We start from the raw sequence: 11,886 nt of genomic DNA on the forward strand, positions 1-11,886 counted from the left end.
ATGAATTTTGCATTCCATCGTCTTTGTAATCAATTATCGATATGCTTTTTCAAGTAAACTAGCTCTACTTATATTCTTGATCGAACCATCTGATACATTTAAATTTTCAACAATTGGGTCTAAATTTATAAAGAATTTCAGAGTGTTTTATTGGATTTTTATGGATCGAAAGATTTTATTATTGTATATATCACGTGATTGTATTTTGTGTTTTCTTTAAATCCTACACAATAGTATCCTCAGACCTCAAGGTATAGAAATCATCATCTTTCAGCATAAAATATGGTACCCGATTGAGAACGAGCCAATCAAAACAAAATAAAGAATAAAATATTTATTTTTATTAAAGAAAGGTAAGGAACATTATTTAAAAAATACTCAAATAAAATTTGCTAATTTCATGTATAATTAAAACAAAAAGTAGCACGACATGGTTCATTATTACATGTGCAATAAAAAGAGAAAATAGAGCTACATCGTTTCAAAAGCTCCCAAAAACATCTATAAACAGCTCTCTCTCTCCAGAGTTTTCAATTCCAATTGTAATCCTTGTTTGCCTCTAAACTATCTCATCATCAACGATGGCGACTATCTGTGCTTGCTGTAACCTCCAACCTGATCCCTGTCACGATTCCTATCCCTGGACCCTCTGGAGTGGTGGTGCTCCTCCACCTCCATGGCATTAGCAGGCGGGGACGATGATGCGTACCGTGATGGCCGCCTTTTGAAATGCCTTTCTTCATCACTGCTATCATGCTGTTCTTCATGGTGTCCAGCAATGGCATGACTGCTACTTTTCCTTGACACGGATACAGTTTTATGATGTTCTTCATGGTATCCATTTGAAGAGGCGGCGGGCTGGCGGTGACTAGGGGTTTCAGAAGAGGAAGACACTTTCCTTCTCTTTGGCGCTGTGATGTCCTCAGCTGGGAAACTGATGCGAGAGAAGACACTAGCCTTGTTCTTCTTGTCAGCCATTGAGGAGGATTGAGGCCGGGCAACTGGTGGGGACTCCGATGGGCGCTGGCGACTGCTGCGGTGGTGATCACGGTGTCGTTGATGGTCATCATCATGATAATCTCGGCTCCGGGGTTCTTCGGGCTTCCTCTTGGAAGATGGACGAGGTAACTCAGGATTACGGGAATGACGCTCAGGTGAGTGCCTCTCGGACCTTTGGCGATGGGAAGGATGATCTGTGTTAGATGCAGGGGGGACAGATTCCTACACCAGTTAACCAATGTTAAACAACTGTCATATAAATGCAAATATCTTCGACTAAACGGGGTAAGAAAGATTCAAGATCCATATTGCGACTATGGACTACAATTCAGTATAGCACCTAGCAGTGTCGGGCAAAGGTGTTGGTTGTGTTCATGTTTTCGAAGAACATAGCGCTGGAGATTTTCTAGTACGTCAACAACTCCATTTTCAATTTTTCATTTTCTTAATGGGTTCATGGTATAATTAAGGTTTAAAATATTAATAATTCAGAGATAATCTTTATTTAGGAAAATATTAACACCTCGGGAAAAAGGTTTTAAAACAAAATTCTTTTAGTTAATTGGTTAATCGGGAGCAATTTTCTTTATTTTTCAATTAAAATGCCACATTCCACTTAAAAATCTGGGGCCGGCAGGGGCATTGGTGGGAGGGGAGGCAACCCAAAAGAAGTAAATATTTCAAACAAACAAAAACCCAAAAAAAAAAAAAAAAAGAGAGAGAAAAGAAAACGTTGCTCATGCGGATTACTATCTCTACAGTCCCACACGAAAACTTAAAGATCACTTGCAACAACATCGGAGACAATAGGCTATTACACAAACAATTAAATGAATCAGGAAATAATTTTAATCGGCCATGTTCCTTTGGAGGCAAATCTATTGGGAAATGAGAAACTGAAAATTCTCTTTCGAAATTCACTGTTATTCTTGACAGCATGATTTCTGAAAAACTATATGGTCGACCATGAAATGTACCTGCAACATTCGCACAAAAATAATAAACTAATAACAGTAGGCTGATAAAGATGCATACAGATTTGGATCTCATCTTAGGAAGATCGACCGAGCTGCTCGCTTCTCTTCCATGTTCCCGATCTTTGGACAACTCCCTGTACGAAAGGAACCATTAAAAGCTTATTATTAAAGCAAAAATTACACAGCAAAGCAACAATCTCCTTGTTTTGAGTTATCGAAAAGGCCAGAGTACTCGAATGACAAATATAATATAAAAGCTCGTTTTCATCATTTTATCATGTTCATCAAGAGGCAATAGGCGAGAACATTACATTCACAAACAAGATGGCAGAAGTAATTCATCAGGTTATCACAGTTTTTAACTTTTAAGCATCTCCGGCTAACAAAATTAGCCCGACTGATGCGACATTTTGTTAAGGAAATAAACACACAAGAAAGGGTTGTCCTACTAACATGTCCCTGTGTCGCTCCATTTCACGTTTCCTCTTCAAATTGGCTTTCCGAGCTTCAAATTCTTCTCTGCTCATGGCAGGTGGGGGTGGCCCAGCATTAAATCCCATTGCTAGCTCTGCGAGATCCCTGAAATGCATAGAAGTATGGACTACGTGAGACATCATATTCTAACGACCAACTAAAGAAACGAGTGATCTGCAAACTGCAATTAAGAAGATCAGAGAACATCTGAAATTTTCAACTGAATTCCAGAAAAGAAATCAAACATCAGATCTTTCAAGTGGGACAAAGTATAGAAGGGATGAATTTTTACAAAATCATAAACCAATCATACCTTTGAGGAGGGGCATATGGCAACATACAACCTGGTCCTCCTCCAAATGGATCCTGGGGAAAGACACCTCCAAATGCCATATCCATAGGTCCAAACCCATATCCCATGTAAGGCATAGGACCGCCATATGGGGCCACAAAGCCATCGAATCCAGGTTGAATACCATTCCAATAAGGATTAAAAGTGGATGGGCCCAAAGGCATCATGTAATTATCGGGTGCAAGGTCCTGGGCAGTTCTCCATTGCATCTCAGCAGCTGCAGAACAACAAACATTTAAGACAATCACTATAACTATCAATAAGCTCAGATTGAATTGGATGATCTCACCGCAGCTAAATACTTTTGCAAGTTGCAACAAGAAGTTAACACAACTTCGAACAAACACAAATTTCAGCATACTTTTAATGGACAGATATCAGTCGAAGTGTACAAGAGCTCAGGTATCTTATAAAAATATTGGAGTTGTCTTAAAAATAAAATCACTACGGAGCCCAAATTATGCAGCTTTCACATGAGATCATAATTTAAACAAGACATTCATGAAGATTGACCACCATAAATCACTAAATTCATAAATACCGACAAGATTGTACAAAGAATAAAAAGCCTTTCGCGATATAAGCTATAGCTTCAAGCACAGCAACGAACAAACTGAATTGCAAGATAGAAACATGAGATGAAGCTTGAATTGGACTTGGTTCCAAGCTCATATATATATATATATATATATTCTGTCAAATAAGGCAGATCTTCAAGTACAAAAATCTTTATATTACAGCACTTAGAGAACATAACTTCAGTGAAATTCAAGTTGATAGCAATCCAAATAAGGATCAGCTTGCTCAACTTGATGCATCAATATCGAATGCTAAAAATGCTATATTTTGCAACGAAATTTAGTTTAGAACTCAATTTCTTTTAAAATATTTAAGCAAGAAGAGGTATACAGTAGCTGACAAGTAAATATAACTGCAAATAACTAAACTATACCACTAGGAGGCATTTGGATTTTCTTCTTTTTCTTCTTTTTTCCTGTAAAACAGAGGTAATATTTTCACATCAGAGTCCAACTTTTGTAGCTGAAGAGCACGTGACATCTAACAAAGAGCAACGAGGCAGAGGGCCATGCCTCAGAAATTTTGATTTAATTACATGTATGTAATGTGCCATTTTCCCATTACCTGCTTCCACCAAGACTAGCTTCTGCTGCACCTCTTCATCAGCCAATTGAGCATTAGCTGGTAATGTTGTTTCTTTAACACTTTTTGAATCATGTGTTGCTTCAGAAACATCAGGCACTTTCTGGCTTTTCCCTTTCTCTTGGATCTGTACAGCGGGAGGAGTATTGACAGCTTTGTCCTCTACAACAAGGTCTACAATCTTTGGGGATTCTTCCTTTTGATGATGTGATGCGGGGACCTGCTCTCCTCTGGAGGCAGCAGACTGATTGGGGGAAGGAACCTTAGCTTGTGGATTGCGTGACTCCATATCTACATGACCCAGTTATGAAGAGGAAGTGAATTGAGAAAACTCAAAATGTCCACTTCTTCGAAAATAAACAATAAATTGAGCTTTAGTGAAATAAATTGTAAATGAGAATCAATTCATTATGACTCAAACCTTGAACTTGAAATGCAGGACCACCATCTTCAGCACTGCTATTATTCGATTCCAAAATGCGATTAATCGTATCCCTCAGAGTCTGGTTGGGCAGGAGATCATCAGCAAGAATATTTGTGGCCCCACAGATGCACGAGGATTTCGAAATGATATGATCCCTTATACCTAACAAAAAGCATCAGAAAGATTTAACCATAAAAAAAAAGGATTTCCGCTATGCGTTCCATCAAAACACTCCACCACTCACCGCGAGTCATTGACACAAATGTCAAATGGCTCAAAATAAGACAAACTGCAAGCTTACATTTATCACAAAAGCTCTTGAAACAACATTTGCTCGTAAGGACAGCATCTTTCATCACTTCTTTACAAAGAGGGCAGTGCAGTTCTGGTGGAAAATCACCAACAGTTCGTAAGGAAGGCATTCCCTCTATTTGTTTCTCAAAAGCAGCCCTGTAAAAGTAACTTGTGAGGAAATACTATCGACTGCACACAATCAACAGTACAAAGGAAATTGTAGAGAAATCATTACTCATTTGGCTTTAATACAGCAACTGCCCCACTCGGTAATGCGTAGGAGCCATCTGGAGTAGCCATCAACATGGATTTTGGAATTCCAGTCGGAGGCTTGACCCTTTTTATGTCATAATTGGGATCGCCATTTGTTGGGCAGTGCTGAATAAAATGACCTGAACAAGAAAACAAAACCATAAAATACCCCTTTTCCCTCATAAAAGTCAAATCGCCAGTTTATTTTTTATTTATAATCTGTATATCCATTTAAGCTAACTGTAACTTGAAAGGTTCAGTAATAGGATAAATGCTAGAAATATAAGCAACAATTGCAATTGCAAAACATACCAGGCACCTTGCATCTGTGACATATGTAGCCTTGTGGTGGTATTTTCTTCTCCAGTCCACCTCGCCCTAAATGATAGAAACAATCAGAGTATTTAACAGGCAAATTTAGACAAGCGGACTGAATGTTCAGAAATAAGAAAAACTATGTTCTGGTCATCTCCAGAAAAAGCATGTAACCTTTCTATTTCCCAGTAACAGATACGCTCTTACTCAAACTTACTCATAAACACAGACAAATGCATATATTAAAACAAATACAAGTTTGTAACTGAATTTACAGCAACAAAATAAGATAAAACAGAGAAAAACACTTTGCCCAAACACAATTTCAAGACATCTGGTAAAGAATAAATAATCACCAAAACCGCGTCCGCCCATCATTCTTACACCCATGCCCCGTCCAAAGCCTCTACCAGAACCAAAGCCATCAGCAGGTTGACTGAAAATTTAAAACAGGCAAGCTCAAAACATTAACTAGAAAACAAACACCATAAATATTTTTTTTTGATAAGAACAAACACCATAAATATCAAATCACAAAGAACAATGATAACGTCTTAAGACATCTCACCGCTGCCAATCTAAGGCTGGAGTGTCAATTAAAGCCTTGATTTTACTATCCTCATCCTCTTTGCTAACAGGTGGAGGATGATTTTGAACTGTGTTGTTCAACTGGGCCGGAACAGTTTCAGGAATAGCATAAAGATCATTTCCAAACTCATCCCAATCTAAATCTTCAGCCTACAAGGACCAAGAGTCGAACATTTGCTATGCTTAGATTTAGATACTAACTGACACAAGAATTTTTACTACATCCAGTTTTTACAGTCACTCAAAAAATAGCGATACCGTTCAGCAGGATTAACAAAAGAAGCTCACATATTTGATGGAAGATTGAGCTGCTCCACCAAAGTTATTTTTTACAGTTTGAAGATCATCAGAATAATTTTCCACCTTTGCCCTACAATAGTTATCAGATAATTTAAAACAAGCAATAAGATTACCTTTTCAATTATGTCACGGCATATTATATGATCATTGTTTGGAGCACATTCATTACGTAATGCATTACTGTTCTATCACAGAACATCAATAGGCCCCAAACAACAAAAATTAGTCTTATGTTAGTAAGGACGCGAAGCTAAACCCATCTGACTTCACATCAATCATCGATACAAAATAAATGCTTTATTTATAACATCAACCTTTGACAAAACTAAATGCTTTATTTACTTAGGTCTTAGAGATTAATGCGTAAACTAACAGAACAAAATTAAGGATTAAGACAATACTCTTCTTGCTCAGCAACAGGTGCAGTAATTATGGGATTCCGAGGTCGTCCAGGAACTCGGCGAATTAAAACTGAAGTATTTTTGGGGATTAACGTTCCTTCATCAAGATACTCTGAAACCGCAAATCACACAACGATGAAAAAGAGTATAAACGTTACAAAAGTAAATATATATGACCAAAGAAAAACGCCCACAGAGCCCCTCAGAAAGCCACTACTAATTGTTATTTGCCCATTTGAAAAGATAACTAACATCATAATCACCCATTCTTGAGTATTGATATTGATAAACCAAAAGTTAAGAGTCGATGCTCACAACGCAAGCAACTTCCAATCTGACCAAACTGAAGAAATCATACAGTTCAGTTATCCCAAGGCACTCACCCAATGATTGGGAAGATTAGTGGAATCTTACATTCTATAACCACCATTATCCAAAGGTTTCTCAAAAAGCAGATTGTAAATTGAGATCACCAAAATAAATCATGCATGAAATATCCACACCTGTGACAGTGTGACTAAATTTGTAGATATAAGGAGCAATAAGAAAACAAGTAACTAGGGATACATCCAAAGTCAAATCAAATGTATGGAACAAACCAAGTGCACAACATTGACTACATATACAGAACCACAATGTCCAATTGCACACACACCACATCAGACGAACATGTTACTGTGAATGAAAGTTCACACCAGTTTTAAACCAGTTATTTCAGAAAAATCACCAATGATTTTATTATGTCATCATAAAATCCTGTGAGAGTAAGGACAGAACAATTCAAAACAACCTTCTGATACCTCAGACTTTTACCTTAAACACATAAATGCTATCACAAACACAAGTACAATATGTCAACCATGTAAAGAACAATAATAATAAGATTTAAAAAGCTGACTACATGACCATTTTATATTTGAAATTGAATTTCGGAGAGAACCAAAACCAACCTTCGTTAGTCTGGGCGTTGGTGACAACAAGGTCAAAATCAGTCCCCCTTCCCAAATGCTTTAATTCAAATATTTTTTCTTTCAAGTTCCCAACCGCTATAAAGTTGCCATCGATGACAACTGAATCATAATCTTTCGCACTTTTAAATTTATAGTGAACTGCCATGTTTTTTTTTCAATCTTTACTTCGATTTTTTTTCTTTATCTCCACAAAGAGATGCACCGCGACTGATATCAAATGATAAAAAATAAAAAACCTGGCATTGAATTGAAACAAAAAAGAGTAAAAAAACAATAGAAGTGTACAATCGATTATCAAAACACTATTCTCTCTTTATTTTAATCTCTCAATTTATTGGAACTCTCGAGAAAAAGCAACCGAACCGACTAATAACTCCACTGAAGCAAAACCAATCTCCTTCAAGTCTTCTGCAATAACAAAACTTCCAGATCGAAAATCGGCTTCAATCTTCGATTGAGAATATGAATATTCGAACTCCGAATCGCAAAATAGACCAGTGACGTAGAAAGTGGACAGATCTGGTAGATCAGATGGAATGACAGACAAAATCCTCCCGACAACGTTGAATCGAATTGCCGAGATTGTATCCTCGTGAAACTTTCGAAGCCAACAGACGGTTAAGAAACCCGAAAACCGTAGCTTCAAATCGGATGCGTAGAAAAAACAACTCGAATTCACGACCGAATCCTCGACGAAAGGCAGCGCACCCTCGACAGAAAATTGTTGGAAAAACGACGGAGAAACCGGTGTTGATTAATCCTCTCCGCAACTTATCAGAAATTTGCCGCATAACATGTCGTCTTCGATTGTAGAAAAATCGAACGATGATCGGGCAAATCGAAACTCGGCGCCCAAGGATTACGTGAGACGAAGAGAATTAGGGTTTCTAGGTTTTCGCTGACGCTGTTCAATTTCAATTGTTGAGCGAGTACTATGTCTGATAGATAAGCAATGGGACCAAATTATTATTATATATAGACTTTTGTGATTCTTATCCGGTTCGGGTCTAGTTCCACGAGCGGGTCAATAGGTTGCATTCGTATCACGCTACCTTTATTAATTTAATTCAAGAACAATAAGAATTAATTCAATAATTCATAATTGTTGAAAAATATTATTATTAATATTATGTTGAATATTGAATGTTGAATGTTGAATATTGAGTTGTAAAATGTGAAAAATTAGTGTGTGATGATGTAGATGATGATATATTTATTTTTTGACTAATCTCAAATGTGGATCTATAAATAGGTCTTCATTTGTGATGAAAAATACAATTGAATTTGAGAGAATAAATTTAAAGTGTAGAGTTTGAGAATATTTTGAGTTTTTGAGTTTTATAAATTTTACTTTTCACAACACGTTATCAGCACGATCGCTCGAAGGTTCTCTATATTTTCCGACGCTCCAAAATACAAGAAGAAGTCAAAAATATTCAACAAGTAAGAATTTTTATTTTACTGTTTATATATTTTTATTGTGTATATATTAATATATAATATCATGTTATGAAGAAAAAAATTAGTTTTTTTAAAAACTTGTTATAAATCCTGGGAGGATGTTAAGACGACATCTCACACTCCCGGTAAGGGATACGACAAGTATAAAAGTCTGTAAGGTTTTTAAACAATAACGTGATATTATATATGTATATATACTAACTATATCAATATATAATTTCATGTTATTATATAAGAGGTTGTCTAGGACACTGACCTTATAATAACGTGATATGATATATATTTTATTGTGTATATTTATCATTATACGCATCACATGATTATCACGAATTTTTATTCAACATATACTCGATTTTTTTTTTACCCTCAACGGTCACAAACGGCTAGTTTTTGGCCTATAAATATGTTCACTCAAACTTATTTTCAATCACACCAAAATTCACTATTTCTCTCAAAATATTTTTACTCGATTTTTCGAAGATGGAGATGATGGCATTTATAAGGCTATTTTTCATAACGACTATGATCATCATGCTCACGAGTTTTGTATTCACCGGCGATTTTCCACCACAGATTTTTTTATCTATTTATATACGCACTTGTAATTTTCATTTTTCCATTATTTTGTATTGTCATATTAATGGAAATTAACTAATAAAATGCATTGTTGTTTTTCTAGTACCATCATGTCAAATTTGGCAAAACTTAAATTCGTTGCTCTCGATATCACTAGAAAAGAACAACGAATTGTTAATAAAAATCATCAATCCCGACCCACTGGATCAACGACATTTCCTGAAGCAAATGTCGTAATGAAAAATGAAAACCAAAATCAAAGGCATAAACAAGATTTTGGTCATGGTCGATGAAGTGGATGTGGTCATGAACGTGGATGTAAAAATGATCGCGGTCGTGGTTACGGCCGTGGATATGAAAATAATCGAGATAGTTACTTCAATAACTAATTTCAAAAGAACGTCACGAACCACCCAAAAGGGCAGCATGAAAATATGAGTGAAAATAAAAATCATTCAAAAAGATATGAGAGTGCTTATTATAAATGTGGCACTCCAAAAAATTGGTCATGTATCCCTGAGCACTTATGTAAGCTCTTTAAAGTATCGATAAATGGGAAAGAAAAAGAGATCAATTTTATTGAAAGTAACCATTTAAGTGGTTCAACTTATTTCAATGCTGCCGATTTTTTCAAATGATTTCGAGAACATTGATTAATATATTGGTGGGACTAGAATGTAACATGCTATATTTTTCATGCATTCTTATGAAACATGATATATTTTGCATATATATATTATCCTTGATTTTTCTTTATTATATTTTTGTGAAGTTTGATATGAAAATGCTATGAGCAAACATGGAAATAATATCATGAAAATTTGTATACCAGATAGTGGTACAACGCACACTATTCTGCGAGATAAAAGATATTTCTTGGAAATAAAACCAACAAAAGCAATGGTGAATACCATATTAGGTCATGTAGACTTGATTGAAGGTTGTGGTAAAGCATAATTTTTGTTACCAAATGGTACAAAATTTCTGATAAATGATGCTTTATATTCACCACAATCGAAAAAAAATTTGTTGAGTTTTAATGACATATATTCTCATGAATATGATACTGAGACGATAACTGATGGAAATCAGAAATATATGTGTCTTACCACATATAAATCAGGAAAGAAATATGTGGTTGAAAAATTATCAATGCTCCCTACTGGATTGCATTATACACACATAAGGTCAATCAAATCAAATATGGTGGTTAATAGTTCTTCAATATTAACCAATTGGCATGATCGATTGGGACATCCTGGTTCAATAATGATGCGAAAAATTATTGAAAATACGCATGGTCATCCATTGAAAGACCAGAAGATCTTTCAGAATAATAAGTTTCAATGTAAAGCATGTTCTCTTGAAAAACTTATTATAAGACCATCGCCAGCTAAAATCCAAACAGAATCACCCATATTTCTTGAACGTATTCAGGGTGATATTTGTGGGCCAATTCATCCACCATGTAGACCATTTCGATATTTTATGGTATTGATCGATGCCTCCAGCAGATGGTCACATGTATGCTTATTGTCAACTCGGAATGTGGCATTTTCAAGACTAATGACTCAAATAATAAAATTGCGAAATCAATTTCCCGATTATACAATCAAGAAAATAAGACTTGATAATGCTGGAGAATTTACTTCCCAAACTTTCAATGACTATTGTATGTCAATGGGAATTACTGTTGAACATCCTGTTGGTCATGTTCATACACAAAATGGATTAGCTGAATCATTGATTAAACGTCTACAACTGATTGCTAGTGTAACACCCGGTATTTTTAATTACATAAATCCGCCTGCATAATTAGGATATTTAATTATTTAAATTTATGATTTATGGGTTAAATAATTATGTGAATTATTTATGCATGATTTAATTTATTTTTTTAGCATTTAACCCATAATTAGTGGTTTTTATGATTTTTAGTATTTTATTATTTAATCGTGTAGACGGGACCGTGGACGGACGAAATGACAACTTTCTAGCCAAATTATTTTATGAGCCTTTTTGGAGCCTTAAAATATTATTTTGAGTTTTATTATCTCAAAATTTTAAGTATTTAATTTTATTTAATTTTAGGGGTCATTTTTATCCAAAATTAGTCAAAATATTGACTTTTTAGTATTTTTAAAAATTCCCTACTCTAATATTTCGGGATTTATTTTTCCCATCAGATTACTTTTGTTATTAAGGATTTTTAAATAAGTGTTTTATGGTATAATATAATTCTAATTAAGTTATTATCCTAATTAAATTCTAATTAACCTAAAAAGCTAAACCTAAACTATCAAACCCTACGCCTCTCCTCCTCCATCAGCCGACACCCACC

General features: G+C 35.3%; 1 protein-coding gene across 2 annotated transcripts; it reads right to left on the bottom strand.

Moving 5' to 3' along the window:
• Positions 1–388: 388 nt before the first annotated feature.
• LOC140873614 (E3 ubiquitin ligase PARAQUAT TOLERANCE 3-like) lies at positions 389–8,435 on the bottom strand. 2 transcript variants are annotated; one of them, XM_073276801.1, is made up of 16 exons: positions 7,872–8,435; positions 7,488–7,744; positions 6,538–6,649; positions 6,125–6,206; positions 5,817–5,986; positions 5,605–5,684; positions 5,246–5,311; positions 4,917–5,073; positions 4,689–4,837; positions 4,385–4,549; positions 3,946–4,254; positions 3,755–3,796; positions 2,764–3,019; positions 2,430–2,555; positions 2,035–2,110; positions 389–1,221 (listed from the first exon to the last, which is right to left on the bottom strand). In XM_073276801.1, exons 2-16 carry the CDS (start codon positions 7,651–7,653, stop codon positions 589–591), a joined length of 2,589 nt encoding a protein of 862 aa, XP_073132902.1. In that variant the 5' UTR covers positions 7,654–7,744; positions 7,872–8,435; the 3' UTR covers positions 389–588. The 2 variants fall into 2 exon arrangements, with proteins under 2 accessions (XP_073132902.1, XP_073132901.1); XM_073276800.1 differs by having other exon boundaries at positions 7,488–8,435.
• Positions 8,436–11,886: the final 3,451 nt, after the last annotated feature.

This window comes from Henckelia pumila, unplaced genomic scaffold, assembly GCF_033568475.1.
Source record: "Henckelia pumila isolate YLH828 unplaced genomic scaffold, ASM3356847v2 CTG_80:::fragment_1, whole genome shotgun sequence".
Taxonomy (NCBI): Eukaryota; Viridiplantae; Streptophyta; class Magnoliopsida; order Lamiales; family Gesneriaceae; genus Henckelia; species Henckelia pumila.

What these genes read in the sequence shown, in the direction of transcription:
- LOC140873614 (XM_073276801.1), bottom strand. Translation starts at nt 7,653, where the DNA reads ATGGCAGTTCACTATAAATTTAAAAGTGCGAAAGATTATGATTCAGTT. An exon ending in CAACGCCCAGACTAACGAAG is followed by an intron (nt 6,650 to 7,487) that starts GTTGGTTTTGGT and finishes TTGCGGTTTCAG; the next exon opens with AGTATCTTGATGAAGGAACG. An exon ending in TCCTGCATTTCAAGTTCAAG is followed by an intron (nt 4,255 to 4,384) that starts GTTTGAGTCATA and finishes TGGGTCATGTAG; the next exon opens with ATATGGAGTCACGCAATCCA.